Below are 26,971 nucleotides of genomic sequence, written 5' to 3' on the forward strand. Positions count from 1 at the left end.
ATTTTACTGTTGTTTGGTTTCAATTTGAATTTTGCTTCCCAACTTACCAATAATTACTCTCACTTGGACAACATAATTGTCCTCTTGGAAATGGTACTTTCAACTTCTCAAAATTTATTAGATCTCAAAAGCTTAAAGCTCGTCAATTTGAGTGTATGCCACTGATTAAGACGAAGTCTGTAGTATATACGAGTTACAGTATACGATAGTCTTAATTGTGTTGGAACATCAACATTTGTTTAAATAAGATAGTACGGACTACGGATTATCCGAACTCACACCCTAAATCTATATGCGAAATATATAAACAATGGCAAACTTGAATATTGAAAGACTTCACTACATTTCTGAAACACAGTGTCAAAAGCACACCAGACACGATCTGACATGAAACCGACCCGATAAATATCAATTCAAATTTGGACTCGCGTGGATATAATTATTTAGTATAACTCAACTTTAATAATTTACCGACCTGACCAGACCATATCAAACGCGATCCGAACTGACACCCCTTTATGTCATAAATCATAATGTGGGTATAAATTTCAATTCAGAGTAGTGACAATACCAACCCACTTTCTAGTCGGTCCGATAGGGTGCATTCTTCTTTCCTTAAATAAGGGGAAGAAAAAAAACACCCACTACCCCCCAACCCCGTGGTACTCAGAGAAGTGCATATGTGCATATACATCAAGTACTTTGACTGCTACCACTCCTCCTGCTGGCATTGTTGCCTTGTATAGTTGTATATGAGGCAAAATGAATAAATGATCCCTCTTTCAATATGTCTGTGAAATTCTTAGCAGGCTATTGAATATCCCTGGTAGTCCGTATTACTTGAAGAATATCTATAGATCTGTAAAAGTAGCAATCGCACAAATTGCTCCGTGAAATTGATTACTCCCTTCGTTTTTAAATACTTGCTTCATTTCTCCATGCGCGGAGTTTTAGGAGAAATTAGAGAAAGTAATAAAATATGGAGGTAGTGGGGTTGGTAGAAGAATAAAAAATTATACAAAACAAAAGTAATGGAGAGAATTGGAAGAGAGAGAATATTTATTGGATCCACTAGGTGAGAGAAATAAATTAAATATTGTAAAAACTTTCCAAAAAAGGAAATGAAGCAAGTATTTAAAAATGGCCGCAAATGAAAAGTGGAGCAAATATTTAAAAACGGAGGGAGTATGTAATTTGATTTTGACACTCTCATCAATAAGGTCAAAAAAATAATTTGCTTTACCATGGAATAATTGTAGGAAAATTACTTATAAAAACAAATACTTAAAACTCATGTAACAGAAATAACAAATTAGTGAGTCAGTGATGGTGAGTACATAAGGCGGCCACTGCTCAATTTCACTTAAGATAAAGGGGGAGTGCAACCATGAAGATGATAAAATGACAACAATGCGTAAAGTTGTGAGAGGAGATTAACTTGGAATGTTAATCTCGGAGATTAACTGGGGCTCCCTCAAATAATAATAAAAAATAAAAAAATAAAAAAAATAAAAAAAATAAAAAAAACTTTGAAATTATAGCCATGACACAATTCGTGATCAATGCATCTTTCTTTTTCCATGACATCATGACCGTTTCTTCAATCACAACTAATACAATATTTTTAAATCGTGGCTCATCCTGAACATGGGAACTTTGATGAATGGATTGAGCATAGTTTTATTATGTCTGAAATTTCTGATCTACGTTTTTTAGACTTCATTTTTTCTACGAGAGATAGGAATAGTTTGTAGAATAAATATTTCTGATTAAAAAAGGAAAATTGAGAAGAATAATTTCACCTTTTTCATTTTTGCTCACCTTTGAGTAATCTGGAAATAATCCCACCTTTACCCCTATTGGTTCAAAACAGTTAAGTCGTCTATTTACCTCCCATGCCTTCAATGATGTTAAAACATGATGAAAAACTTACCAACGTTGGGATTAAAACAAATTCCATGAATAACGTCCACGTGGGCTCAATTCCAATGGTGGGTAAAGGTGGGATTATTTTGAGCCGATGGGGGTCAAGTTCCGATGGGGCGCGTTAACCATCCTAGTAACCTTAAAAGTCACAGATTGAATGTCTATCAGCTTGTAAAATTTTGTAGATATTGTTCATCTTATATTATGGTGGGTTGATTTACATTTTTGAACAGCTTCACAAAATATTCTGGATTTGATGAACACGTGTAATAAATATCTGGCTTTGTCTTAAATCTTAGGTTTGCATTTTTTAAATCTGTTTAGAATATCTTATTTCGTATAAATATTGCATTTTATCCATTAAGGTTTAAGGATTATAACATTTTTTCGATTTTATATTGCAATTTTTGTTGGATTTAGGGGCTTTTTCTCTTATTTGTTTTTGTTTCAAGGAATTTCTATTTACCAGCTGGATATGCAATGTTTTAACAACAAAAAATTTGCTTTCTGTTGTTGCTTTGAATTTCATAGACGCAGAGCCAAAACGAGATGAGATCAGTCGAACACAGAATATTTATTGTTTTTGTTTTTGGATTTAGGTGCTCTTAAGTTCAGGATCAGCGCTTAGCAACCCCTAGTTGCTCAAAACCATAATTGATTGCATTTGATTTCACTGCCAATTCCAGGTACTTCTTGATTTTGTCAGGTTTTAAATAATCTGTTGGGACATTCTGCGTCGATCTCATTTAGTCACTTGCATATCAAAAAATACACATGGCATGAAGAAAAGTTGCACACTTGTCTGATTGTATCTTTGTTGGTTTCATAGGTGGATTTGGTAGAAGAGGAGAATTGATGGATAAAATGTGAAATAATAACTGCAACTATTTGTGTCATGAATCTTTAGACTAATGTAGTGTTAATTTTAGTCTATCTTCGGGATTATGGTTCATTTGAACAGTCTAAGGAGTAAGGACAACAGCCAATCTTTGTTGAAAAGGAAATGTGACCGTGGTTCATTTGAAAACGTAAGCTGGAAGCATTGCAAAAACCCTTCAGAAAACGGATCTCTGTACAATCTGTAACCAAAACTGTTATACATAACGTGAATGAAATGCCAACCTTGGTTTATTCTGGATCTTGCAGGGCAGGGCGCAAAATGTGTATGAGGTGCATTTAAAGTAACAAGGAATACAAGGATGGCTATTCACAGCACATTAATGAATCGAGTCATGTTCTTTGATTTTATGTTTACGAGTATCTATTTTGCCTCGTCTGTGCAATAGTTAACATGGACCTATATGGCTGTATATATACATACATTACAGTACTTAGTGTATAAGTCGAATTGTATTTGGATACATAGGATAAATGAGTAATTGTGATAAGCCTTGTTAACCTAAAACCCTCTCTTGAATTAATTGGGATCAGATACTATCGTGTCTTACACCATAGAAAAAACCTACTGTCACTCAATACCGAGTAAAATTTGTCACAGGATGACAGGAATAAGGAACTGCAACCTTTGGTTTATCTGAACATCTTATAAATCATTAGTTATTCTGATTTTCCATGATATATATGCTTAGCAATTAATATGATCCAATATCTAATTGCATTCATAATGATGTCAGTGTGTCCATGTAAAGAATTTATGTTACTATGCTATAAGGCCTAAGGGTTAATGTGTAGAATGATTGTTTAGTGATTATGAGAACTTAAAAATAAATGTAAAATTTACAAGAGAATTTGAACTTGTCTAATTTGATTGGCTCGTTGAAAAGTTCTCTTTTGCTTGATTGTCTATTGTACCACGACAGTCAAGACTACAAGGGATTCTTGAAGCAATTCTTTTTGCTTTTGGTGGGAGTTGGATGGAAAATTTGTTACCTTAGCATTAAGTTATGAATACTAGCATCTTAGTTGATTCCTGTCAGCTTCATCTTAAAGTAGAGGTTCATTAGAAGATTACTTTGGTTCATCACAAAGAGAGTTGCAGTGTTTATCTTGAATAGTTAGATTATATTAATCACTTTATTATCATGTTGAATATGATAAGCTTTGGAACTTCTTATTTGACATCCTTGTGGACCATAAACTTGAGGTGGAATAACATTCTCCATATCCAATTTATCATGGTGGACGTGGCCGCATAGGTGTCTGAGTGATGTGTGATTTTCAAGTCTTGAATTTGAGACACTAACAACATTCTTTTCTTGTTTAATGTTTGTATCGTTGCCCATCTTCATCGAGTCTTTTTCTGAGGCCTTTCTGCCATGATATAATTGCTTACTGCATCCCATTGTCTAATATTTTCAGTTAATTATGGCTCTTGATGTTGGTATTCTGATGACTACTTGCAGCTGAATTGAAGAAGAAAGACAACAAGCTTAAGAGGCCGTCAATCAAGTATCGCTTTGGTAATTTTGTACTCGAGTCTTTGGGTCATGTTTAGATTGTTTACCCAGCCACATTTTGCATTATTTATTCCTAGGACCTTGGCTTAGAAGTGTGGATATTGACATAGGTGTTGTCTTAGCAGATCCCTTTAAGCAGTATTCCGCTTTCAAATAATTTTTTTTTTTTTTTTTTTAATTTTCCCTTCTGCTTCCCCCTTCCTTTTTAACATCGCCTTTAAAATTAAGATCTAGAGTCAACGAATAACCATATGATCAAATATTCAGAAATATTATTCTATAAATATTATTCTATGAGGGAGTCCCATTTAATCTCCGAGATTAACATTCCAAGTTAATCTCCTCTCACAACTTTACGCATTTGTGTTCGTGCCACTTTACTTTTTAACTTTTGTTATTTAAAAAATAAGAATAAAACAATATACTGTGAGAGAAGATTAACTTTTCATGTCAATCTCAGAGATTAACTTGAATTCTCTCTTATTATTTTATGCGAAAAAAAAAAGTTTTTTCTTAGGATTCTATAATAATTTTAAGCTATCAGAATAGGTAGACTATTTGAGTATTAAAACTGTTGTTGAGGAGACATGGGAAATCTTTAATTATATCCGTGAATAAAAAGTAACTTTTGAGTGAAACATGGGACATAACGTTTAATGTGGAGCAATTTGAGGTTTAACATTTGATTTAGATGAGAACACGAGTTTTTACAAACATTGTACTAAACCAGACGATTTTGGTTTAGACAATGGGAAATCTTTCATGAAGTAGCCAAGCTGAAACGATGTGGCCATACTTTAGCACCATGGTTCAGGACATTCCTCAGCGCTCTTCCCACTATATTTTACTCCTTATTTGGTAAATAATAATTCCCTTTCTACCTTCTCTTGTCCCACTCGTTGGACTAGCCCAATTTCAAATTGTGGGAAGATGTGTGGATATAATTAATTGCTAAATTAATTATGTCTAATTTAAGAAGGGTTAAATAAAGTGAAAAGAGAAGAGAAGACATAGGAGAAGGGAATGAGAAAAATCTTATAGGTTGTTTCCAACATGTTCCGTTAATTGTCTTTTCTTTATTTAGCTTATAAGTTACTATAAAATGTATTGAGGTAGATGTAGAATTTAATTTATTCATTGTAATTCACATCAAAAGTTTAGGAAAGTTTATTTTCTTACAATTATTAATTTCTTAATAATGGTTATTTACTTATTTGTCTATCCCAAAATATTATTTATCTTTGTGAGGTATCGATTTCATATTATCTACTACAAGCCACACTTTTGCTGCGAGAGCTCTAACAATTGGTATCAGAGCCGACGTCAAAATCTTAAGTGGTAAAATTTTTTATTTTAAAATTAATTATAATGACATCTACTAGTGGAACGGTTAAAGTTGGGAAATATGAAATCGAAAAATTCAATGGTAAAAACGATTTTTTCTATTGGAGGATGCTAATGAAAAATTTGCTTGTATCACAAAAGTTGCATAAGGCATTAGCGGGAAAAGAACAAAAACTCGGGGACATGAAGGATGAGGATTGGGAAGAGTTAGATCTTGAAGCACGAGCGGCTATAATCTTATGCCTTGAGAGGGACGTTGCGTTCTTGGTAAATGAAGAAGCAAGCTAGCGTGTGGACAAAGTTAGAGACTAATTTCATGGCGAAAACTCTAACAAATAGTATCTATTTAAAATCCAAATTGTATACAATTATACATGCAAGATGGAAGAAGGCACCTCAATCCGGGAGTATATTAATAAGTTTAATAGGATTATATCAGACTTTGAAGGATATTGATGTGAAGGTAGATGAGGAAGACCAAGCACTCATGTTATTGCTTTCATTACCGAAATCCTTTGAAAACCCGGTTCAAACATTAATGTTTGTTGGGTGATACTCTAACCATGGATGAGACTAGAACATCGCTTATGGCAGATGACTTTCGAAAGGTTGCTACAAGCGGAATGATGTCTAGTAATGGAAGAGAACACAACGAACAAGCTCTGGGATTGTTTGCAAACAAAGGAAGGGCTAACGAAAGAGGGCGAGGCAAGGGAGGAAAGTTTAGATTAAAATCTAGACCTCTTGCGGAAAGGCCACGTTTCAAATGTGGTGAACTTGGTCATTTTAAAGCTAATTGCCCAAATAAGAGGGTATTATTCAAGAAGAACAACAACGACAACTCTAGAGGAAAACAACATGAAAAGCAAGAAGCTAGATTTATCTCAAATGACGAGGATGATTATTGTTACTTAGTTTCAGAACAATGCAATGAGATATCCGGTAAATGGATGCTTGATTCAGGTGCATCACACCATATGTGCCCAAACAGAAAGTGGTTTACAACTTACCAGGTTGGATGGTGGTACTGTTTTGATGGGAAACGATCATGCTTGTAAGACTGTCGGGTTAGGTACTATCTGAGTCAAGATGCATGATGGAACAATAATAACCTTGAAGGATGTGAGACACATCCAGATTTGTGAAAGAACCTTATTTCTTTTGGGTTATTAGAGAAAAATGGTTGCAAAATAGTCTTGGAAAATGGAATTTTAAAAGTTGTTAGTGGTTCCTTTGTAGTGATGAAGGGAATTCGTAATGGTAATCTTTATCCTCTTTTGGGGACAACTATTACATGTGATTTAGCAGTGGGAATTGGTGGAAGTAAAGACCAAACAGAATGCACGAGGATATGGCACATGCGCCTTGGGCATATGTCGGAAAAGGGTCTATCATTGCTTAGTGGACAATGTTTGTTGAAGAACATGAAGAAGTCACAAACGGAATTTTGTGAGCATTGTGTGTATGGAAAAGCACACAGGGTGAAGTTCTCTACAAGCAAGCACAAAGGATTGTTAAACTATGTGCATACGGATGTTTGGGTCCGGCTAAATTTGCTTCCACAGGTGGTTCCGGGTATTTCGTTACATTTGTTGATGATCATTCTAGATATGCTTGGATTTATTTTCTTAAGCATAAGAATAAGGTATTCGACATTTTCAAGCGGTAGAGAGCAATGGTTGAGAACAGAACAGGTTGAAAGCTAAAAAATGTACAGTCTGATAATGGTACCGAATACACAGAAGGAGTTTTGTGATCAGGAAGGCATTGTGAGACACTGGACGGTCAGAGACACACCACAACAGAACGAAGTCGCTAAAAGATTGAATTGTACACTACTTGAGAAGGAAAGGTGTAGCGCTCTAATTCTGGATTAGGCAAAGAATGGTGGGCGAAGTCGGTTGCTACAGCTTGTTATCTAGTAAATCGATCCCCACATTCTTATTTAGATGGTGACACGCCTCATAGGTGTGGTCAGGGGAACATGCGGATTACACGAGAATTAGAGTCTTTGGGTGCACGTCTTATTATCATGTTAAGGATAATAAGCTTGATGAAAGAGCCAAGAAAGCAATCTTTTTAGGGTATCCAAAAGGGGTTCAAGGCTATCGTCTTTGGAGTGTAGAAGATTCTAAATTTGTAATTATTAGGGATGTGACCTTTGATGAAAGATCTATGGTAGCTTTATCGAAAGCTATGGTGCCTAATGATGGTGATGTTGGAATGACTACAAATACTCAAGTGGTGGAATTAGATTCTATAAACCAACAAGATTCGAGTCATGTTCAAGTCATGTTCAGGTGGAGCATCCTTGTGTTTCTCAAGATCGGGAAGAGGATGATCTGGATCATAAGGAGATTCAGCAGAAAAATGCACATGTACTACAACAGCAACATCAGGATTCTTTGGCATCCACTAGGCCAAAGAGGAATTATAAATTAGTTTAGAAGGGCGGACAAACCTCTAAGGCATTACAGGCAGGCAAACTTGGTAGAATATGCACTCTTGGTGGAGGATGATGAGCCAGTCACCTTCAAACAAGCTATTAAAGACGAGGATAGCGAGAGTTGGTTGGTTGCTATGGAAGAAGAGATGAAATCTCTTCATAAAAACAAGACATGGGAAGTAGTCCCATTGTGGGAAAGACTGCTATAGGTTGTAAGTGGGTATATAAAATAAAAGAGGATCCTTCCAAGTTAGATAGAATAAGGTATAAGGCTAAGGTAGTGAGTAAGGGGTTTGCACAGAAAGAAAGTGTTGATTACAATGAGATATTTTCTCTAGTGGTAAAGCATACTTCTATTCGGGTGCTATTGAGTCTTGTAGCTCATGGAGATCTTGAGCTGGAACAACTCAATGTGAAGACGACCTTCTTACACGGTGACTTGGATGAGGAAATTTATATGTATCAATTTGAGGGATTTAAGGTTGAGGGTAAAGAGAATCAGGTATGTCGCTTGAGGAAATCACTTTATGGATTAAAGCAATCTCCCCGATAGTGGTACAAGCGATTTGATTCTTTTATGTTAAAACAAGGTTTTTCCAGAAGTAATTACGATTGTTCTGTACACATTCGCAAACTTCGTGGAGGTGATTATATTTATCTCCTACTAGATTAACCCTGTGCACGGTTTTAAAATAAGAATTGAATTATAGAATTTTAACAACACGTACTGAAAGAAAATAACTTCCTCATTTTTCCTAACTAATTTCTAATTAAATATGAATATGCAATTCCCGAAAGTGCATGATTTTCATTTTAAATTAAGAAATTTCAATTAAATTTATTATTAACAATTGTTATTAACAACTCGTAAATAACTAAATAGCATAATATGTGTAGAAAATCCAAAATTTAAAATTTAAAAATTCAAATGGAATATATTTCAAAGCTATGTTAAACAGGGTAGCTTAAAAAGGGAAAAAAATATGACATCATCCTTGCATTTTGGAGGGAAAAAATTAAATAAAAAAGTGACACATAAGCAATGATGACATTAGCGTTTGTTATTTTAGTATATATATAGATTGTATGTGAACGACATGCTTATTGCTTCTAAGAGCAAGGTGGAGACAGATGGGTTAAAAACTCAACTCGATGAAAAGTTTGAAACTAAAGACTTGGGCGCTGCAAAGAAAACACTGGGTATGGAGATTAGAAGAGAGAGGTTAAACCGAAAATTGTTCTTGAGCCAAAAAAGCTACATTGAGCGGGTTATAGAAAGGTTTGGGATGAAAGGTGCTAAGTGTTGATTCCATTGGCTCCACATTTTAGGCTCTCTGGTAAACAATCTCCCACTACAGCGAAAGATAAGATTTACATGGATAATGTACCTTATGCTAGTGCAGTATAATGTACGCCACGATGTGTACACGTCTAGACATTTCACAAGTAGTCAGTGTTGTTAGTAGGTTCATGGAAAACCCAGGTAAAGCACGTTGGGAAGCAGTGAAATGGATTTTACGGTACTTGAAAGGTACCACTGACACAGGTTTATGCTTTGATGGAGATACATGTCAAATAAATGGCTTTGTTGATTCGGATTATGCCGGTGATCAAGATAAAAGACAATCTACTACTGGTTATGTGTTTAAATACATGGTGCTCCAGTTAGTTGGTGATCAATTTTACAAGCTACAGTGACTCTATCTACGACAAAAGTCGAGCATATGGCTATGGCAGAAGGAGTTAAGGAAGCATTGTGGTTGTGGGGACTTCTAGATGATTTGGGGTTAAAGGAGGATAATGTGAATCTAAATTGTGCCGGCCAAAGTGCTATTCACTTACCAAGAATCAGGTTCATCATGCTCGTACCAGACATATCATTTTGTACGGGATGTCATAGAGGAAGGTAGTATTTCTCTTATGAAGGTGCATAAAAATGAGAACCCTGCAAACATGTTAACCAAACTTGTGTCAGGAAGAAAGTTCCAACACTGTTTGGAATTGCTAAATGTTGTCCCATGTTAGGCATTACATGGAGAAATAAATGGAACTACAATTGGTTTGATCTCGATTAAGTGTACGTAGGCAGTCATTGTAAAAATGGTGCAACCGAATACGACTTACGCGATTTGTTCGTTCAATATTTTTGAATGATTTCAAATTACGAACGAGGTGGAGAATTATGGGAATATGTGTGGATATAATTAATTGCTAAATTAATTATGTCTAATTTAAGAAGGGTTAAATAAAGTGAAAGGAGAAGAGAAGACATAGGAGAAGGGAATGAGCAAAAATATTATAGGTTGTTTCCAACATGTTCCGTTAATTGTCTTTTCTTTATTTAGCTTATAAGTTACTATAAAATGTGTTGAGGTAGATGTAGAATTTAATTCATTCATTGTAATTCACATCAAAAGTTTAGAAAAGTTTATTTTCTTACAATTAGTATTTTCTTCATAGTGGTTATTTGTCTATCTCAAAATATTATTTAACTTTGTGAGGTATCGGTTTCATATTATCTAGCCACATTTCCGCTGCGAGAGCTCTAACACAAACTATCTCATAGCCACGTTCTCATTGCTACGATATTTTTATTAAACAAAAAACTCACCTTTACACTCGATTTCCTCATTTCCTTGGAATTTGTATCTAGATTAAGTGGTAAGAAAAAAAAAAGAAACAAAACGAGTACATTTAATTACTATTTATGTTGGGACTAATGTTTCCCCAAGTCCATATCTAATTTCAGGCACTTCTTAAAATTCCATGGCCAACTCTTGAATCCATACCAAAATGCCTGAATGGCTTAATTTGAGCTTCTAAGCTAGAAAGATAATAGACAGCTTCAAACCAAATAGAGAATATGGTACTTAAATTTAATCAATCGTCAGCTACAAGTCCCATACCAATCAAAATTAAGATGAAAAGATTAAACACACATTTAAAATGAGTGCTCCCCCCCCCCTCCCCCCACCTCCCACCCCCCGAGACTGCTAAATCTGAGCCCTGCACCAACACTCAATTGGCGGGGACTCATGAGTAAATTATAGTGATTGCCATTATGATAACTTAGCCGAATGGGAGGAACATCAGTGTCATAATTTCCATGAAATATGTTAATAGGCACTGGATTAAAATAGGTAGAGACATTGACATGATGAAAACCATGAGGCAATCCAAGGTCACAGAATCAAACACGAGATCAATAATGGAACTCACCTGTGCTATAGGAATATATGTATGGGTCGATTATACATCTCAGCTAAGGCTTGAAATCCGCATTGTTTCCATAAACCTGCCACCAAGAAGATAATAGAGAAAAGAAAACATCATCTATGGCAGACGAATAGGATACTCCATGCTAAAAAAAGGGGGGTCAGATTCCATAAGACTAGTTCTGCACACATGAGAACTCTTTTCTTCCTATAATCATTATACATGTCAAGACTGTCTTCCATTAGGTAACTACCAGGAGCCATTCATATCAAACACAATTCAGGCACACTGCAAAAGAGAAAAGGGGGCTTGGGTTTTTTTTTTTTTAATATCCCATATGGATTTGGATTTTAGAATACATTAAGCGACTACCAGGAGCCATATGGTAGAAAAAAAAAAAAAAAAAAAAACTACTTATGGGTTTGGAATATCAAACCCATAACCCATATATATATGAAGCCCACCCTCAAAACCCCCAAGGTACGTGGGAGGTGGATTTCTTTCATCCTCACTCCTGAAATCAAAATACAATCAACAATTTTTTTTTTTAAAAAAAAAAAAAAAAAAGCCTCTTTAAGCAGTGGCAGAGTGGCATCATATTGTCACTGCAAACTGACCCCACCACTGCTTCCCTTCCCCATCTCTATATCTTTTCCTTCCTCCAACACTGCTGCCCTTCCCCACCATGCAACAAAATCAACCAGCAAGAAACAAAAAGGGAAAAAATAAGCCATGCCACCACCTCAGCAATCACCAACAAAAAAGAAGGATCTTAATTCATTCAGATCTCTTCAACAGTCTTCAGATCTAATGGCCAAATCAGCCCAAATGTTTCAATTGTACAACTTTAGTTAGCTAAATAACAGATTAACAGCAATAGGCCAGGAGAAGATGTATCAGATATGACAGTGTGACGAGACAGAAGAGGTGGTGGTCCATTAGCAGACTTTATTATAATAGTTTCTATAATAAAATTGGCATGTTTGGAAAGTGAACGGGAGGGGGGGGGGGGGAGGTAAGGGAAGACGAGAGCCAAAAACGAATGGTGGGAGGAGCACATGTATAGGAGAGATAGCAGTGGAAATGTAGAGTTATGATGCACACCTTGTCTTTGCGCTTCTTCTTACAATAGGATGTAAAGCCTTCTATAATAAACTGTGAAAAATGATCTTCTTTGAGCTCCTGCATACAGAAAAAGGGATGTGGTGAATGAGAAGAAAACAAAATATCCATAACCACAGAAATGCAACAGTGAGAGCTGCATGGGCAACACAGCAGCAGAAGCAGAGATAAAGGTGAATGGTACAAGCTGCCACCCCCTCCCCCCCCCCCCCCACACACACACACACAATAACATCCAAAAAAATGACAAGCAATAGAAAAATAGTTGTATATATCCAAAAAATTACAAGAAATAAATAATAAATATATATAATCGACTTGCCCCCCTCGAAATAAATTTCCAGTTCAGCCTTCCATTTCACCATCCACATTGTTGACTTATGAAAAATGGAAAAACAATAGTACATAAAATAGAGTTGACTGAAGCAACTGCTTCAATATTCACAAGACTTCATGAAATGAACACCCGACCAATCCTAATGCAAAGGAAAATTTTTCACCAAATAACATAAAAATGCGTAAAGCCCCCTACAATATAATCTTCACACATCTGCCTGGTCAAATCATAATGCCTCCGAAACCCCACAAACCTGATCTGCAACAGCTCTAAATAAACAATTACCATCCTCCAGCATTCTCTTAACATCCAAACCTTTAGCACGTCTAATATCAATCTCAAATTGTCGCTCTCTCTCTCCTGTAGTAGAGATGAGATAAAAATATGAGACCCAAATATAGTTCCCAAGTCTTCAATAGCAACTAGAAATGTGACAAATAGAGCATCATAAGCAATCCAAGGATCATAAATAAGCTTATATAAGAAACTTTAATATAATCCCAAAATGAACCAACACAAGAGCTCTCTATCAAGCCATTCTAGAACACTGTCATTGGCACTGATAAGATCGTACAGGTAATATCAGCACACCATGAACACTACCAAAACATACAAGAAACTGTCTAACAATAATTGTGTTGTTCTACTAGGAAACCACCAAAAGTACAAACATCAGATTCAAGCAGTATATGAGCTCTTAAGAAAATTATGGGATAACAATATCCTCACTTGTCACTACAGCAAATATCAGGCAGGTATCAAATGATTAATTTGAGGTTCTTGTTTTCAAAAAAATACAATTTCAATTATAAACTTATATTAAACACGAATTCTAGAATGACACATGCCATTCTTTTGTAAAAAGTTTATAAATTAAATCATTCTAGTAATCATTCTAGAATGGCCATTGGATCCTGATCAAACGTTCCAAAATCCTTCTAATGATTCTCATTTCTCACATAGCTTTTCCCTCTCCATGATCCTATGTGTGTGTGTGTGTGTGTGTGTGTATGTCACAAGGCAAGGTTTGTTTTGTTTTGTTTTTTTATTTATTTTTATTATTTATTTATTTTTCGGGCAAAGCACAGGCGAAGAACTTTGAAGTTGCCTTTTCATTTAAAATTCTAATACATACAATTATTTAACAACTGCAAGACTTAGTAATATGTGATTGATATCTAATAGATGTCTCAACTCCATATAACTGAATTTTTTTTTTTTTTCAGCAAATAAATGTCTCACCAAAGGATTTTACTTTTTTTATATGTGCAAACCTCCGACATTAAAATATTTAAACTTTGATATTTGTATCAGCACCCCAACTTCTAGAAAGGATTGAGAGGGGAAAACTCTTCATTTGCAGATTACATAAGATCAAAGATAACCTCACACTCTCAGAATTTCAACAGGAAGCTCTGAAGAACGTGTCTCTATAAACTAAACTGTTTGGCTTACACATTTGCAAAAATTAATAACAATGGAGCCAAAAACATAAGACCTCCGTGAAAATTAAGTACCTTATAATCAATATTGAGCAGTCTTTGACTCTTCTTCCTTACAATTTTTTTTGCTGCTGCCATATCCACACCAAAACGTGCCACTCTCCTCTGGATCCCCAACAACTGTGAATCTACCCCCAAATTGGCGAGTAGCAGTAGAGTGACATACAAAGAGCAGATTTTGCACACTCTTTGCAGCCTGATTACAGGGAAAACTCCAATTATTTAACCTATCTGCTGGGCTTCACCTGTATGAAGAGCTTAATAGGCAATAGAACACTTTAAAGTCTAGAGTTTGATTTGCTGTTGCAGATAATGTTCTCCACCCTGATACTCTGGGGAAATCCCCTAGAAGCAAGTCGTACTGCTTGTTGATTTAGAAACTTCCTTTGCTCAGAACTGGATCCCAGCCCTTACTGCTGCATAAGACCTCTACCGCTTGTACTTTCTTTACTATCCAGGCCAGTAAGCTTATAGAAAAACTCGTCTTCTGATACAGTAGCTATCAACCCATCTAAGCCAAAGCTTATCTTTTCAAAAGCTTAAGCCCACAGAAGTTTGGTGATAGCAGCTTCGTCCCCCAAACTCAGGTTTACCTGAAGATCTATGCTTAAACAAAGTATCCCAAGATAAATCATACAAAGGAGAATTTCTAATAATATCTAACAGTCATATCACCCAAATGGCCTTCAACATGACTACTGCCACCTAAAACCTGCTTTACTTTACAGGCAACAGCTCAAATCTCCGGCTGCATCAATCTTTTAGGATAACAAGTCAACAGTAAGTAGATATATTTTTCCGATGTTACTTAATTAGCCAGCTAGATGCTCGTCCTTTTCTAATATTGTTTATTTCCATTGTATTTCTGACCTTTTTTGCATCTTCCCACTGTTCCACATCAGCATACATGTTGTGAAGCAACACATAGGATGCTGAACTTTCTGGTTCAAGCTTTGATAGAGCCTCTGAAGCAACTTGAGCCAGCTCTACATTGTTATGTATCCTACAAGCTCCTAGCAGAACACCCCATATGGTTTCATCAGGCTTGTGGGGCATGCTATAAATTAAATCCATGGCCTCTTGTAGGTTGCCATGACGAGCCACGATGTCGACTAGTGCAGCATAATGTTCGATCTTGGGTTCAATTCCATAATCCAAAAGCATAGACACAAAATACTTGTGGCCCTCTTTCAATAAGCCAGCATGGGCACAAGCATTCAAGACTGATACAAATGTAATAACGGCGGGAATCACTTTTAACCTCTTCATTTCCTCAAAAAGTTCTAGAGCTGCTACTGCGTATCCATGAGATGCATATCCACCTATAATTGCATTCCAAGAGATTACATCCTTCTGCATCCCCATCTCATTAAACTTGATTCTGGCCTCTGTTATTGCCGCACACCTAGAGTACATAGTAATAAGTGAATTATTGATTGGCATATCTGCAATAAGTATTTTGGTAATCAGCTGATGGATCTGCCTGCCTAAATCAAGGGCAGCAAGGCCAGTACAGACACTAAGAACTGATGATAGAGTGTGCCTATCAGGCCTCACCTCTTCAGCCTGCATCTGTACGAACAACTTGATTGCTCCTTCATAGTCTCCATTCTTATCACATCCTGCAATTACAGAATTCCAAGAGACAAGGTTTCTCTGTGGAGTCCTGCTGAAGAAATTAAGAGCAGATTCTAAGTTCCCATTTTGGGCATAGCCTGACACCATCATATTCCATGACATAATATCAGGGTTTGGCATTTGTGAAAAGAGTTGTGCTGCTTGCTTCATATCTGAAGCTTGAACATAACCACTAATCATTGTATTCCACGAAAATGTATCCCGTTCTTCCATTTGATCAAAAAGTTTTCTAGCAGAAATGACATCACCAGCTTTTATATAAGCCATGATCATAGCATTCCATGACACCACATTCCTCTCAAATCCCATTTTTTCTCTCATTCCTCCATGTGGGCAATATGACAATTGATCAAAAAGACTTCGTGCTTCATCAACTCTTCCCTTTTGCCCATATCTTGCAATCAAAGTATTATAAGCCGGGACAAGATCTCCCCTCTCTTTGCCGACTTCTTTTCCACATTCAAGCAAAATTTCCTTTGCCTTGTCCCACTCATCAATACGAATCAATCCTGATATAAGTGCACTAAATGAAGAGGCATCCCTATTCGGCATTGCCCTAAACCACTCAATAGCTCTACCAGCATCACCATTATGTAAAAAGCCTGTCACCATAGCATTCCAAGTGATAACATCCTTCTCAGTCATTCTTTTAAAAAGGCATATAGCATCATCAATTCTTCCAACCCGAGCATACCCACTAATCATTGTATTCCAAGAAACCAAATCTCTCTTAGGCATCTGATCAAACAATTTCTTACCCTCCTCAACATATCTCATCCCACCCCCACGAAAAGAAACATAACCCGAAATCATCAAGTTCCATGACACAACATCTCTTGCTCTTTCAGGCATTTCATCAAACAACTTACGCGCTTTTAAAACCTCTCTATTCTTAACATATCCACTTATCATTGAATTCCATGTTATGGTATTTCTTTCAGACATTCTATCAAACAGTGATCGCGCTTCACTGAACTGACCTAATCGGATAAGCTGAGATATGTGCTTTTTCCAACTATGCAGGTCAGGATTCGACATGAAATAAGACATGGGTCTTCCCCAAAAAATTGTCATTCGAAATGGGCAATACAGAACTCTTTCGAATCGCACTCGCATTTTTTCTAATATCTAGTAACCCTCACAAGTCTGAAGCCATTGCTGACCTATTGTTACAGAAAATTAAGTAAGTGGCAGGAATTAAATCAAACCAAAACTGTTTGAAAACAATAGAATGATAGTTGATCAAAGTTTCAAGTCTACAAACTCCAAAATTCTGAAAAAAGCAAACAGTTTTTATTCACAACTATAACAGAAAATTTCTCCTAATTTCAATCAATAATTAACAGAGCCCAGTACAAAAATACTGCCACATTCAATTCAGATACAGGAAAAGTCATACATTGAGAAATAGAGTAAATCAATTGAATAGAATAACTTATTTGATTCAAGTAAACGTATAACTCCACAAAACAAATAATAGGAAAAGCTAGAACAAAGTTCAAATAATAATACGAAGTGTACCTGAAGATAAAGCAATGAAGGAGAAGTGAGGAGTAAAATTTGGGGCAAAGATGTACGAGAAAGAAACCATAGTCGTCGCATAGCAAAAGAGCAACCTAGCATTAACTTATTGGTTTTTGGGTACGACTTGGCATGAAAAATTGTAAAGTTCATGCTCTTTAAGGAGTAGCCAGCAGACTTGATCTAGCGTTGCACGACCATACCAATATACCATTTTTGTGTTCGGTTCCAGCCTTGCCTATTTGTGATATTGTTTATCCTTTTAAATGCATGATGGGCTTGGTTCAACTTCGAGTATGAATTGTGTCAACTCGAGTAACTTCAAGTTAGAAATATGTTTGAAACTAATAACTAACGAGTTGTGCCTAGTTAATATGTTATATTAACAAACTTTGTTAATATAGTTCTCTCTTTTCTTCCCCCTCCCCCCAAAAGCATTTTTGCCTCTCTCCTTTGCATAACCACCGTTTGCACGGTCACCTTCGGGGTATAATCTGACCTGCCGGCCGGCTGGGAGGTTGGCCAAACAAAAGATACCCAAGTTGCAAAACATATAAATTGGGCCCATACTAAACCTTTAGGGGAAGGAATTTGCCTGTCCGACAGTGTAAATGGTCGTGGTGGTGGCGCTAATGGTCATGGTGTTAATGGTCTCGTGATGTGCTAATGGCCTTGGTGGTGGTGCTAATGGCCTTGCGGTTGTTGTGGTGGTGGTGCTAATAGTCGTGCGGTGGTCGCGCGATGGTGTTAATGGACGTACAGTAGTCATGCGGGGATGCTAGTGGTCGTGCAGTGGTGCAGTGGGTGGTGTGTATGGTTGTGAGGTGGTGAGAAGGCGGGCTAATGGTGTAGATAGAGGAGAGAGAAAGGGGGTGAAGTTAAGAAAATACAAAAATATCCCCATCAACTTTGTTTGCTAATATGACATATTAACAAGTATTTCCTCATAACTATCAAGTCTAACTCAACTTTAAGTAGGGTCAAAGTTTGAATCAGAAAGATCTTTTCAATAAATACTACTCCCTCCCCTTAAATTAAAAGTCTCTTTCTTTTTATAATGTGAATAATAAATGCTAAAAAGAGGCTTTGTATTAAGGGACGGAGGGACTACAAAACTATTCAATTTATACTGAGTTCTTACAATTTTCAAATTGGTTTATTCATTGTAGGGAATATTTCAAGCTTTACTCCAAACTTGAACCCCATTGTGATCATACACTAAAATACGGTGGCGTCCAAAGGGAAGGAAGCTAGAGCAAAAGAGTCGCCAACAAGTTTTAGGAACTTGTAAACCGTTCACGAGGTGAAGGTTACACCCCTTATCGATCTAGGAGATCGTCAACTCCAATAGGTCTGGAACCATGACTGGTAGTTCGGGGATGAAGGTACAAATCCAACCTAAAAGAGATTGAACCTGCCCTAATAATAGGCCTCTACTTTATACTGATCGTACTCATGTGCGCTTTCTGACTAACATGCAATCAATAGGTTTAACCCTAAACCTGTTTATCTATGTTGGTTGAATATTAATGCACAAATAAACTATTATTGGCGATCACTTGAATTATAATCAAATTAACTCTAAACAAGATTATTAATTATCTTATTAAGCGTGATTATATGTACAAATTCCCTTTATACATGCATAAAAAGGTGTGATCAAACAATAACAATAGAATATATAATCAAGCAACATAATATTCATCATAACAATAATTATAATAATCATGTTAAAGCATAATAATTGCAAGATCCTAGGCATGATACTAACAAGATTAATAACAAACCCTAGCATGTCACTAAGTAATAAAAATTAAAGCTTATGATACTAACAAAAATATTAGGAAAGAAAATAGGAAGCAACGCAGGAATCATAATTGACATATTTTATATTAGAAATTATAGTTGTTACCCTAAACATGATACTAGGAAGATCAAAACGCCCTAACATGACACTAGGAATCATAATAATAACCTAAACATGATTTCTATATCATAATATCAATAAAATCAATTAAAGCACTTACTTGGATGCCTCGTACCTCTTTCTAATAACAAAATACACACGTTAGTAACTTCAAGGAAAATAAAAAAACAATTAAATTAAATAATTGAAAGAGAGATTTGGGACCAAACCCTCAGAAATATCAAACCTTTCACGTCTAGGGCGAAGACAACTTCGAACTATGCTAGGTGTGTCTAGTGCTAATGTATGAGCAATTGTGTTTGTAAAAGGGTTGTTTTAGAAAAAGGGAGAAAATAATCAAGAGATTCTTGATGAGAGTTGATGAGAAGAATTGATGGAAATTGATGATTGAAAACAGAATTTTAAGAGGCTATTTATAGAGAAAATCAACCAAACGAATAAAAAAAACGAATAAGAGTTTCGGAAAGAATAAAACACGACCGCAGCGTCAAACACGCGCGTGGCGCTAAATGCCGGACATTAGCGCCAGACGCTAGGAATTAGCGCCAGACGCTGAAGGTTAGCGCCAGGCGCTAATGCTTGTCGTCAGGCGCTAATAATCAGTTTTACGCGTTTTTGTTGTTATCATATCTTTTGATTTGGAAGTCCAAATAAGGCATATAATATGTAGTTGAAAAGCTCTTGAAGTATAATTTCCAACCCAATTAGAATCAGATTAAAATATTTTGTAGATAAAGATATTTTTGAAATAGTGGAAGGGTATCAGTTTTGGATAGAGTTTCATATCTCATTCATATCTTTTTCGTTATAGCTCGGATTTAATATTATAATATATCATTGGAAAGATAATTTCTAGATCTATCCAATCATATAAAATTTGGATAAAGATTACGAGGCATGAAAATAAAATCAGAATATATTCCACTTCGTACAAAACAAGGATTTTAAAAAGGAGTAGTTTTATTTAATGTCAAACTCTTTGAAACATAATTATCAATCCTAACTCCATTAGGATTTAAAAGAACCTTCTAGAATATTCTAGAAGACTATAATCAACCCTAATAGTTTTATGAATGATAATTAATAATAGGCCCTCCTCTAGATCATTGGGCCGCACTGCCCGCATATAAAGATCAAATCGAGACCAGTTTAGTATTTTGGCCATAACTTCCTCATTATTCATTGGAATTGGGCTTATAATATATCGTTGGAAAGGTCTTTTCAAGCCCTATCCAACTAAACTATTAGTGGACCCTTATCATGGACCAAACTAAAATGAAATGCACATTTTTCAAAAATAGGGTAAGAAAAGAAATATTTTCAAAAACAGAAAGAATATATATTTTAATAAAAACATCCTCATCACTAGACTTTTCACAATTTTGCTTTGTTCGATAATCAAATGACGTGAAAGGTATTCATCACTGGGTTTGGTTTTGGGGAGGCACATTTGGGTGTCTACATTCATGCCTTATGAATTCAATTTTTTGTAGCTCATTCAAGTTTTTTTTTAAACTTCAACGACTATAGCTTTGAAATTAGATGGTTGATTAATGAAAATGATTGGTTCTACTTCAACTTGTTCTAGTTTGGGTATTAAATAGTAAGATGGTATTGACTTCTAGTTTTATGTAAGTTTTGTGATCTAATGGCAGGTCTATGTAGCAATGAGTTAGATAAAATTGGTTACAAGTCACCATAAGGTTGGGTAATTGTCAAATTGGGTTAAATCGATTGTAAATTAATATTAGGTCGAGTACTCGAGTGCATGCATATATTATAGAGTATTGGGTCAAATTAATTTTTAGTTATCAAGTAAATTGATTTTCAGTTATAGGTTACTAGGAGTAATATGCAATTGAAGGTACTAATGTTTGGCATAAGTTGCAAAGAGGGTACTAATGTTTCAAAAGTTGCAAATAGGGTACTGAACCCATTATTGTAGGTAAACATCCCGGCGGGACTTGCCTGTAACCGGTTACTACCTTTTTCCAACAAAAAAAAAACTTATTAAAATGCTCATCTGTACTTTGGAAAACGAAATTCATCATTACAATGACGTTGGCGCGAGAATTGGAAAGGTGGATGCCTTTTAATCACCCTTTTCACCCCATTGGCTTCCCTCATTGTAGACACCCATTTGTGTCTCCCCAAAACCAAACCCGGTGATGAGTACCTTTCGCGTCGAATCATAATCGAATGAAGCGAAAGTGTGGAAAGTTTAGTGTTGAGGATAGTTTTAATTTCTTTTCTCTTCTCTCTGTTTTTGAAAACTTATTTTAAGAAAATAGCTAATCCAGTTTGGTTGGTCCATGATATGGGTCCAATAATAATGTAGTTGGATGGGGCTTGACAAGAGCTTTCCAACGATATATTATAAGCCCAATTCCGATGAATATTGAGGAAGTTATGACCAATTTACCAAACTGGGCCCGGTTTGAACTTTATATGCGGCCCAATGATCTCGGGGAGGGCCTAATATGATTTATCTTTCCTAATTCAATTAGCATTGATAAATTGACTTTTGTTGACTTTTCAGAGTTTTAATTAAAATCAAATAGCATTTTCGAGGAAATTATATGATTTTATCCTCTAGTACGGCAAACTTATATGATTTTCGAAAACGCTTTAAAAACAGGCTTGGCGCCTGACTCCAGGCATTGGCGCCTGGAACCAGGCCTGGCGCTAGTGTTGGTGCCTGGCGCCAGTTAGCCAGGGTTTGCGCCAGCTCTGTTTTTTGTGCGTCAGACTCTGTTTTGTTAATTTATCTTTTTGGCTGATTTTTTCTATAAATAACGTATTAAAAACTCCGTTTTCATTCACGAATTCTCATAATTCACCAATTATCATCAACAATCAGTTTTAATTAGCATTCGCCTACAATCAGTTTTCATTGAATTAATTCTCTTAATTCCCTTAATCTTTCATCAATTCTTTATTTCTTTTTCTAAACTTTGCTTTTACATACAAAATTCCGCATTCGCAAGATCTAGATACACCTATCCATATTTGAAGTTGCCTTTGCCCTAGACGTGAAAGGTTTAATTTCTGAGGGTTTGGTCCCAAATCTCTCTTTCAATTATTTGATTTAATTGTTTTGATTATTATTTTCCTTGAAGTTACTAACGTGTGTATTTTGTAATTAGAAAGAGGTACGAGGCATCAAAGTAAATAATTTAATGGTTTTAATTGATATTATGATGTAGAGATCATGTTTATATTGTTATTATGATATTCCTAGTATCATGTTTAGGGTAATTTTAATATTAAATATGATTGTTATGATGCTTCCTATTTTCTTCCTAATATTTATGATTGTTAGTATCATGTTAGGGTTAAAGATTTGATTTTTATTGCTTAGTGACATGCTAGGATTTGTTATTAATCTTGTTAGTATCATGCCTAGGATCTTGCTATTATTTTTATGCTTTAATATTAACATGAACATGATTATAATTTATTATGATTATTATTTTTATTATTATTATTGTTTTGATGATGATTATAATTTTATTATTATGATAATTATTATTATTATGTTGCTTGATATTTATTGTTATTTCTTGATCACACCTTTTTATGCATGTTTAAAGGGAATTTGTACTTGTAATCACGCTTAATAAGATAATTGATAATCTTGTTAGGGTTAATTTGATTATAATTCAAGTGATCGCCAATGATAGATTTATTTGTGCATTAATATTCAACCAACATAGATTAAACAGGTTTAGGGTAATCCTATTGATTGCATGTTAATTAAAAAGCGCACATGAATACGATCAGAATAAAGTAGAGGCCTATTATTAGGGCAGGTTCAATCTCTTTTAGGTTGGATTTGTATCTTCATCCCCGAACCCTTATTTGGTTCTAGACCTTATGGAGTTGACGATCTCTTGGATCGTTAAGGGGTGTAACCTTCACCCCGTGAACGGTTTACAAGTTCCTAAAACTTGTTGGCGACTCTTTTACTCTATCTTCTTCCCTTTTGGACGCCACCGTACTTTAGTGTATGATCACAGTGGGGTTCAAGCTAGGGGTTTAATGCTTGAAATTTTTCCCTACACTCATCATTTCCTTTTTCAGATAAAAAGCAGAGCTTTTCCTCTCCAAAAAAAAAAATCGTCCTTCCTCTTCAAGAAATCAGCCATCAATGTGGGAGTGTGCTTGGGAATCTTCTTGCAAGAAAGCGAAGTTGGACCAGCTGCAATCTACTGAAGGTATATTCTCTTTTTTTATCTTTATCTTCTTTATTTCGCCATTAATGGTGTTGTTTGTACAATGTTGTTGGTTGTTGGTTGTTTTTTTTTTTGCGATTTTTGTTTAAAAGTGGTTTTTTCTTGTTTTTTTGTCATCATCTTGTATTTTGTTTGTGTATAACTATTGTTGTGACTGATTATCAAAATTGGGTTGTTTTTGGGTAGAATTGCTTGAGAATTTCTAGGGTTTTGTTGTTATTGAAACAGAGTAGTTTTTAACAGGGAAAAACCTTGTCTAACTCCCTTAATTTACCTAGGTATGGACGCTCTTTTCGATGCGCTCCCAATTTTCAGCAACCCCGATCTGCTTGTCCTCCATGTCTTCCCAAAGCTTACCTGGGGGAGTCGGGATACTGTTAAGAAGATCTGCAGGAAATGGCGTTTGTGGTGGATGACTCGCCACCTTGCCCAACTCGAACCCTTTTACGGACCCAGGGCCTCTGTCAATGAATGGATTCTGAACGACCTCATCTACAATGATGGGCGAGGCTTTAATGCCTGGATCCACAAAGACATGACAATCTACTACAACGGCTTCCCACTACTCTTCAAGGAGGAACAGTAGGCTGTTGTTGTTGGGTTGGGGGAGGGCTATGTTCAGCTAGTTGGTTTTTGGGGTAGGAGCTGCTAGTTTTAAGCTTATTGTTATGTTTATTTTAGTTTTAAGATGTGAATTGTAGGAGTGCATTGTCATGGTAGAGTAGGTTTTTGTTAATGTGACAAATCATTTATAATCTTTTGGGATTTGTAAGACTACTAAGTTGGCTTTGGCTTGTACAACCATTTTGTAATGGAACAAATATATATATATATATATATATATATATATATATATATATATATATATAATATATATATATATATATATAATAAAATATATATATATATATATATATATATATATATATATATATATAAATGAAGCCACTTCTTTTTCATATCTCTTCTGTTATATTGTTCTTATTATGCACTTGTTGTTTCATGAATGAAATGCTATGCTGATTATGACTATGATATGGTCTTGTTCCTTTATGCTATGCTTATTATGAGAGTGCTTATTATGGAAAACAATATGGTTGATTTAAGTCCATGTTTAGTTGTACATCATGGTGGAATGTGGGTGCAAGGAGAAGACATGTACTACAAGGGTGGTAGGGTCAATGTGTTTGATGATATCCCTGACACAGTTGATAGCTCATATGTCAAGCAATTGATAGACTCCTTAGGATACACTGACATTTTGAAGCTTCACTTCTTGGATCCTAGGAAAACAATGCAAGATGGGATGAGGTTTTTAACTTTTGACAGTAGGACCTTTGATCCTTTTCTGTCTTTGTTGCTTGAGTGCAGAGTGATTCATGTGTACTGTGAACATGAATTGGTCATGCCAACAAACTTTAATGTAGGCAATGGGGGCAAGGAAGTTGTCAAGGGTCTGGTGTAGGGTCTTTCATGTCCTTGTTGAATGGTTTTGGTGGTGGTTCTTTTGAACCTAGGATAAGTGGAGATGTTCAATTTGATTATGTCAGTGAGGGGACAGATGAAGATGATGTGGAGTTTGTTAGTGCTAGGGACAAAGTGACACAAGAAAAGAAGGATGAATTGGATTTTGAGGAGGAGCTAGGTATGTTGCAAAGGGTAGCAGAATCTAGGGGGAAATCAGTGAACATGTTTGATGAAGTGTGGGAAGGTGGTAGTGATGAAGATAGCCCTAGTGAAGATGATGATGAAGATGATATGGGGTACCTTGTAGCACTTGAGCAAGGTTAAAAAAAAAAGAGAATATGGAAAGTGTGAGCAACAATTCTGATTTTTATGCAGGCCAACAAGTTGATACTGCTGTGATGTTCAGGAAAGCTTTGACTGATTACTGTGTAGGTTGTGGCAGGAACATTAAGTTCTACAGAAATGACCCAAAGATAGTGAGTGCAAAGTTTAGGCAGCATGGCAAGGGTTGTCCTTGGAAACTTTGGGCTTCTTGGGAAAAAGGAAAAAGAAATTTTGTTGTGAAAGCCCACATTGGAGAGCATAATTATGGTAGGCAAGAAAAAATGACTTGCATGACCTCCACATAGATTTCTAGGAATTATGCAAATTGGTTTAGAGTCAACACTTACATGAACTTGCATGACATTAGGGAGACTATTTGGCTTGAAAAAGGAGTAAGGGTGAGCAAATTCAAGGCTTACAAGGCTAGGAAAAGGGGTCAAGCTTTGATTGTTGGAGAGTATGCAGAACAGTACTCTTTGCTTCCTAGGTATGTTGCAGAAAAATTGAGAAGTAATAGAGGAAACACTGTGAAGTTGCAGATGAGTGCTAATGTTTTTTAGAGACTTTATTTGTGCTTTGAAGCACTGAAGAAAAGGTTCAAAGCTGGTTTTAGGCCCTTTATCTCCCTTGATAGCTGCTTCCTTAACGGACCTTTTGGGGGCCAATTACTTGTTGCTGTAGGGAGAGATGGAAACAACCAAATGTTTCCTTTGGCCTGGGCTATTGTTGAAGTTGAGAGTACTGACAGTTGGACATGGTTCCTGTCTCCACTTGCTGATGATTTAGAGACCAACATGAGCTGGTTACACATTTATGTCTGACTAGCAGAAGGGCTTGTTAGCAGCAATATCTGGTGTCTTCCCAAAGGTTGAAACAAGGGTGTGTTCTAGGCATGTGTACTGCAATTTCAGAGGGGTCTTTAGAGGGGGACTTGAATTTAGAAAGCAATTTTGGACAATAGCTAAAAGTAACACTGAAAATGAGTTTCTAAGTAACATTGAAATTATGAGGGTCATTTCTGCTGATGCAGCTGAAGATTTGATGAAAAGGAACTACAAGAAGTGGTGTAGGGCTTTCTACACTCCAATGTCATGTTGTGATAGTGTAGATAACAACATGAGTGAGGTCTTCAATGCATGCATTCTGAGTTCAAGGCGTAAGCCCATTATTACAATGCTTGAGGATATAAGGGAGGGGTTGATGGAGATACTCCACAAAAAAAGAGATGACAATGGTGGGAAAAATGTACTCCTCTGCCAAGGATTCAACAGAGATTAGAGAAGGTGAAGATTTGGGCAAGGGAGTGGAATGCTTTTTGGGATAGGGGATTCTGTTATGGGGTTAGGAAGGGTGCAACACATGACAAATTTGTGGTAGACTTGCAGACCAGAACATACAGTTGCAATGCTTGGCAACTGAGTGGCATTATTCCCTGCAAGCATGTTGTGGTTTCTATTTGGAATAAATCAGAGCAACCTGAGGACTATGTCAGTGAGTTCTTCACCAAGGATAAGTACATGGAAGCATATGCTTTCCTACTTGAGCCTTT

The 26,971-nt window shown here is 36.0% G+C and overlaps 1 protein-coding gene across 1 annotated transcript; it reads right to left on the bottom strand.

The window, feature by feature from the left end:
- Positions 1–11,395: 11,395 nt before the first annotated feature.
- On the bottom strand, positions 11,396–17,683 carry LOC110709300 (pentatricopeptide repeat-containing protein At1g62260, mitochondrial-like). Its single transcript, XM_021887513.1, has 7 exons — positions 17,648–17,683; positions 15,119–17,076; positions 14,904–14,959; positions 14,753–14,821; positions 13,062–13,168; positions 12,454–12,531; positions 11,396–11,428 (listed from the first exon to the last, which is right to left on the bottom strand). Exons 1-7 carry the CDS (start codon positions 17,681–17,683, stop codon positions 11,396–11,398), a joined length of 2,337 nt encoding a protein of 778 aa, XP_021743205.1.
- Positions 17,684–26,971: the final 9,288 nt, after the last annotated feature.

The sequence above is a fragment of the Chenopodium quinoa genome, unplaced genomic scaffold, assembly GCF_001683475.1.
Source record: "Chenopodium quinoa cultivar QQ74 unplaced genomic scaffold, ASM168347v1, whole genome shotgun sequence".
NCBI classification, from domain to species: Eukaryota; Viridiplantae; Streptophyta; class Magnoliopsida; order Caryophyllales; family Amaranthaceae; genus Chenopodium; species Chenopodium quinoa.

What these genes read in the sequence shown, in the direction of transcription:
- LOC110709300 (XM_021887513.1), bottom strand. Translation starts at nt 17,683, where the DNA reads ATGGTATATTGGTATGGTCGTGCAACGCTAGATCAA. An exon ending in GTCGTGCAACGCTAGATCAA is followed by an intron (nt 17,077 to 17,647) that starts GTCTGCTGGCTA and finishes GAGGGTTACTAG; the next exon opens with ATATTAGAAAAAATGCGAGT. An exon ending in TTAGAGCTGTTGCAGATCAG is followed by an intron (nt 12,532 to 13,061) that starts GTTTGTGGGGTT and finishes TTCTGTATGCAG; the next exon opens with GAGCTCAAAGAAGATCATTT.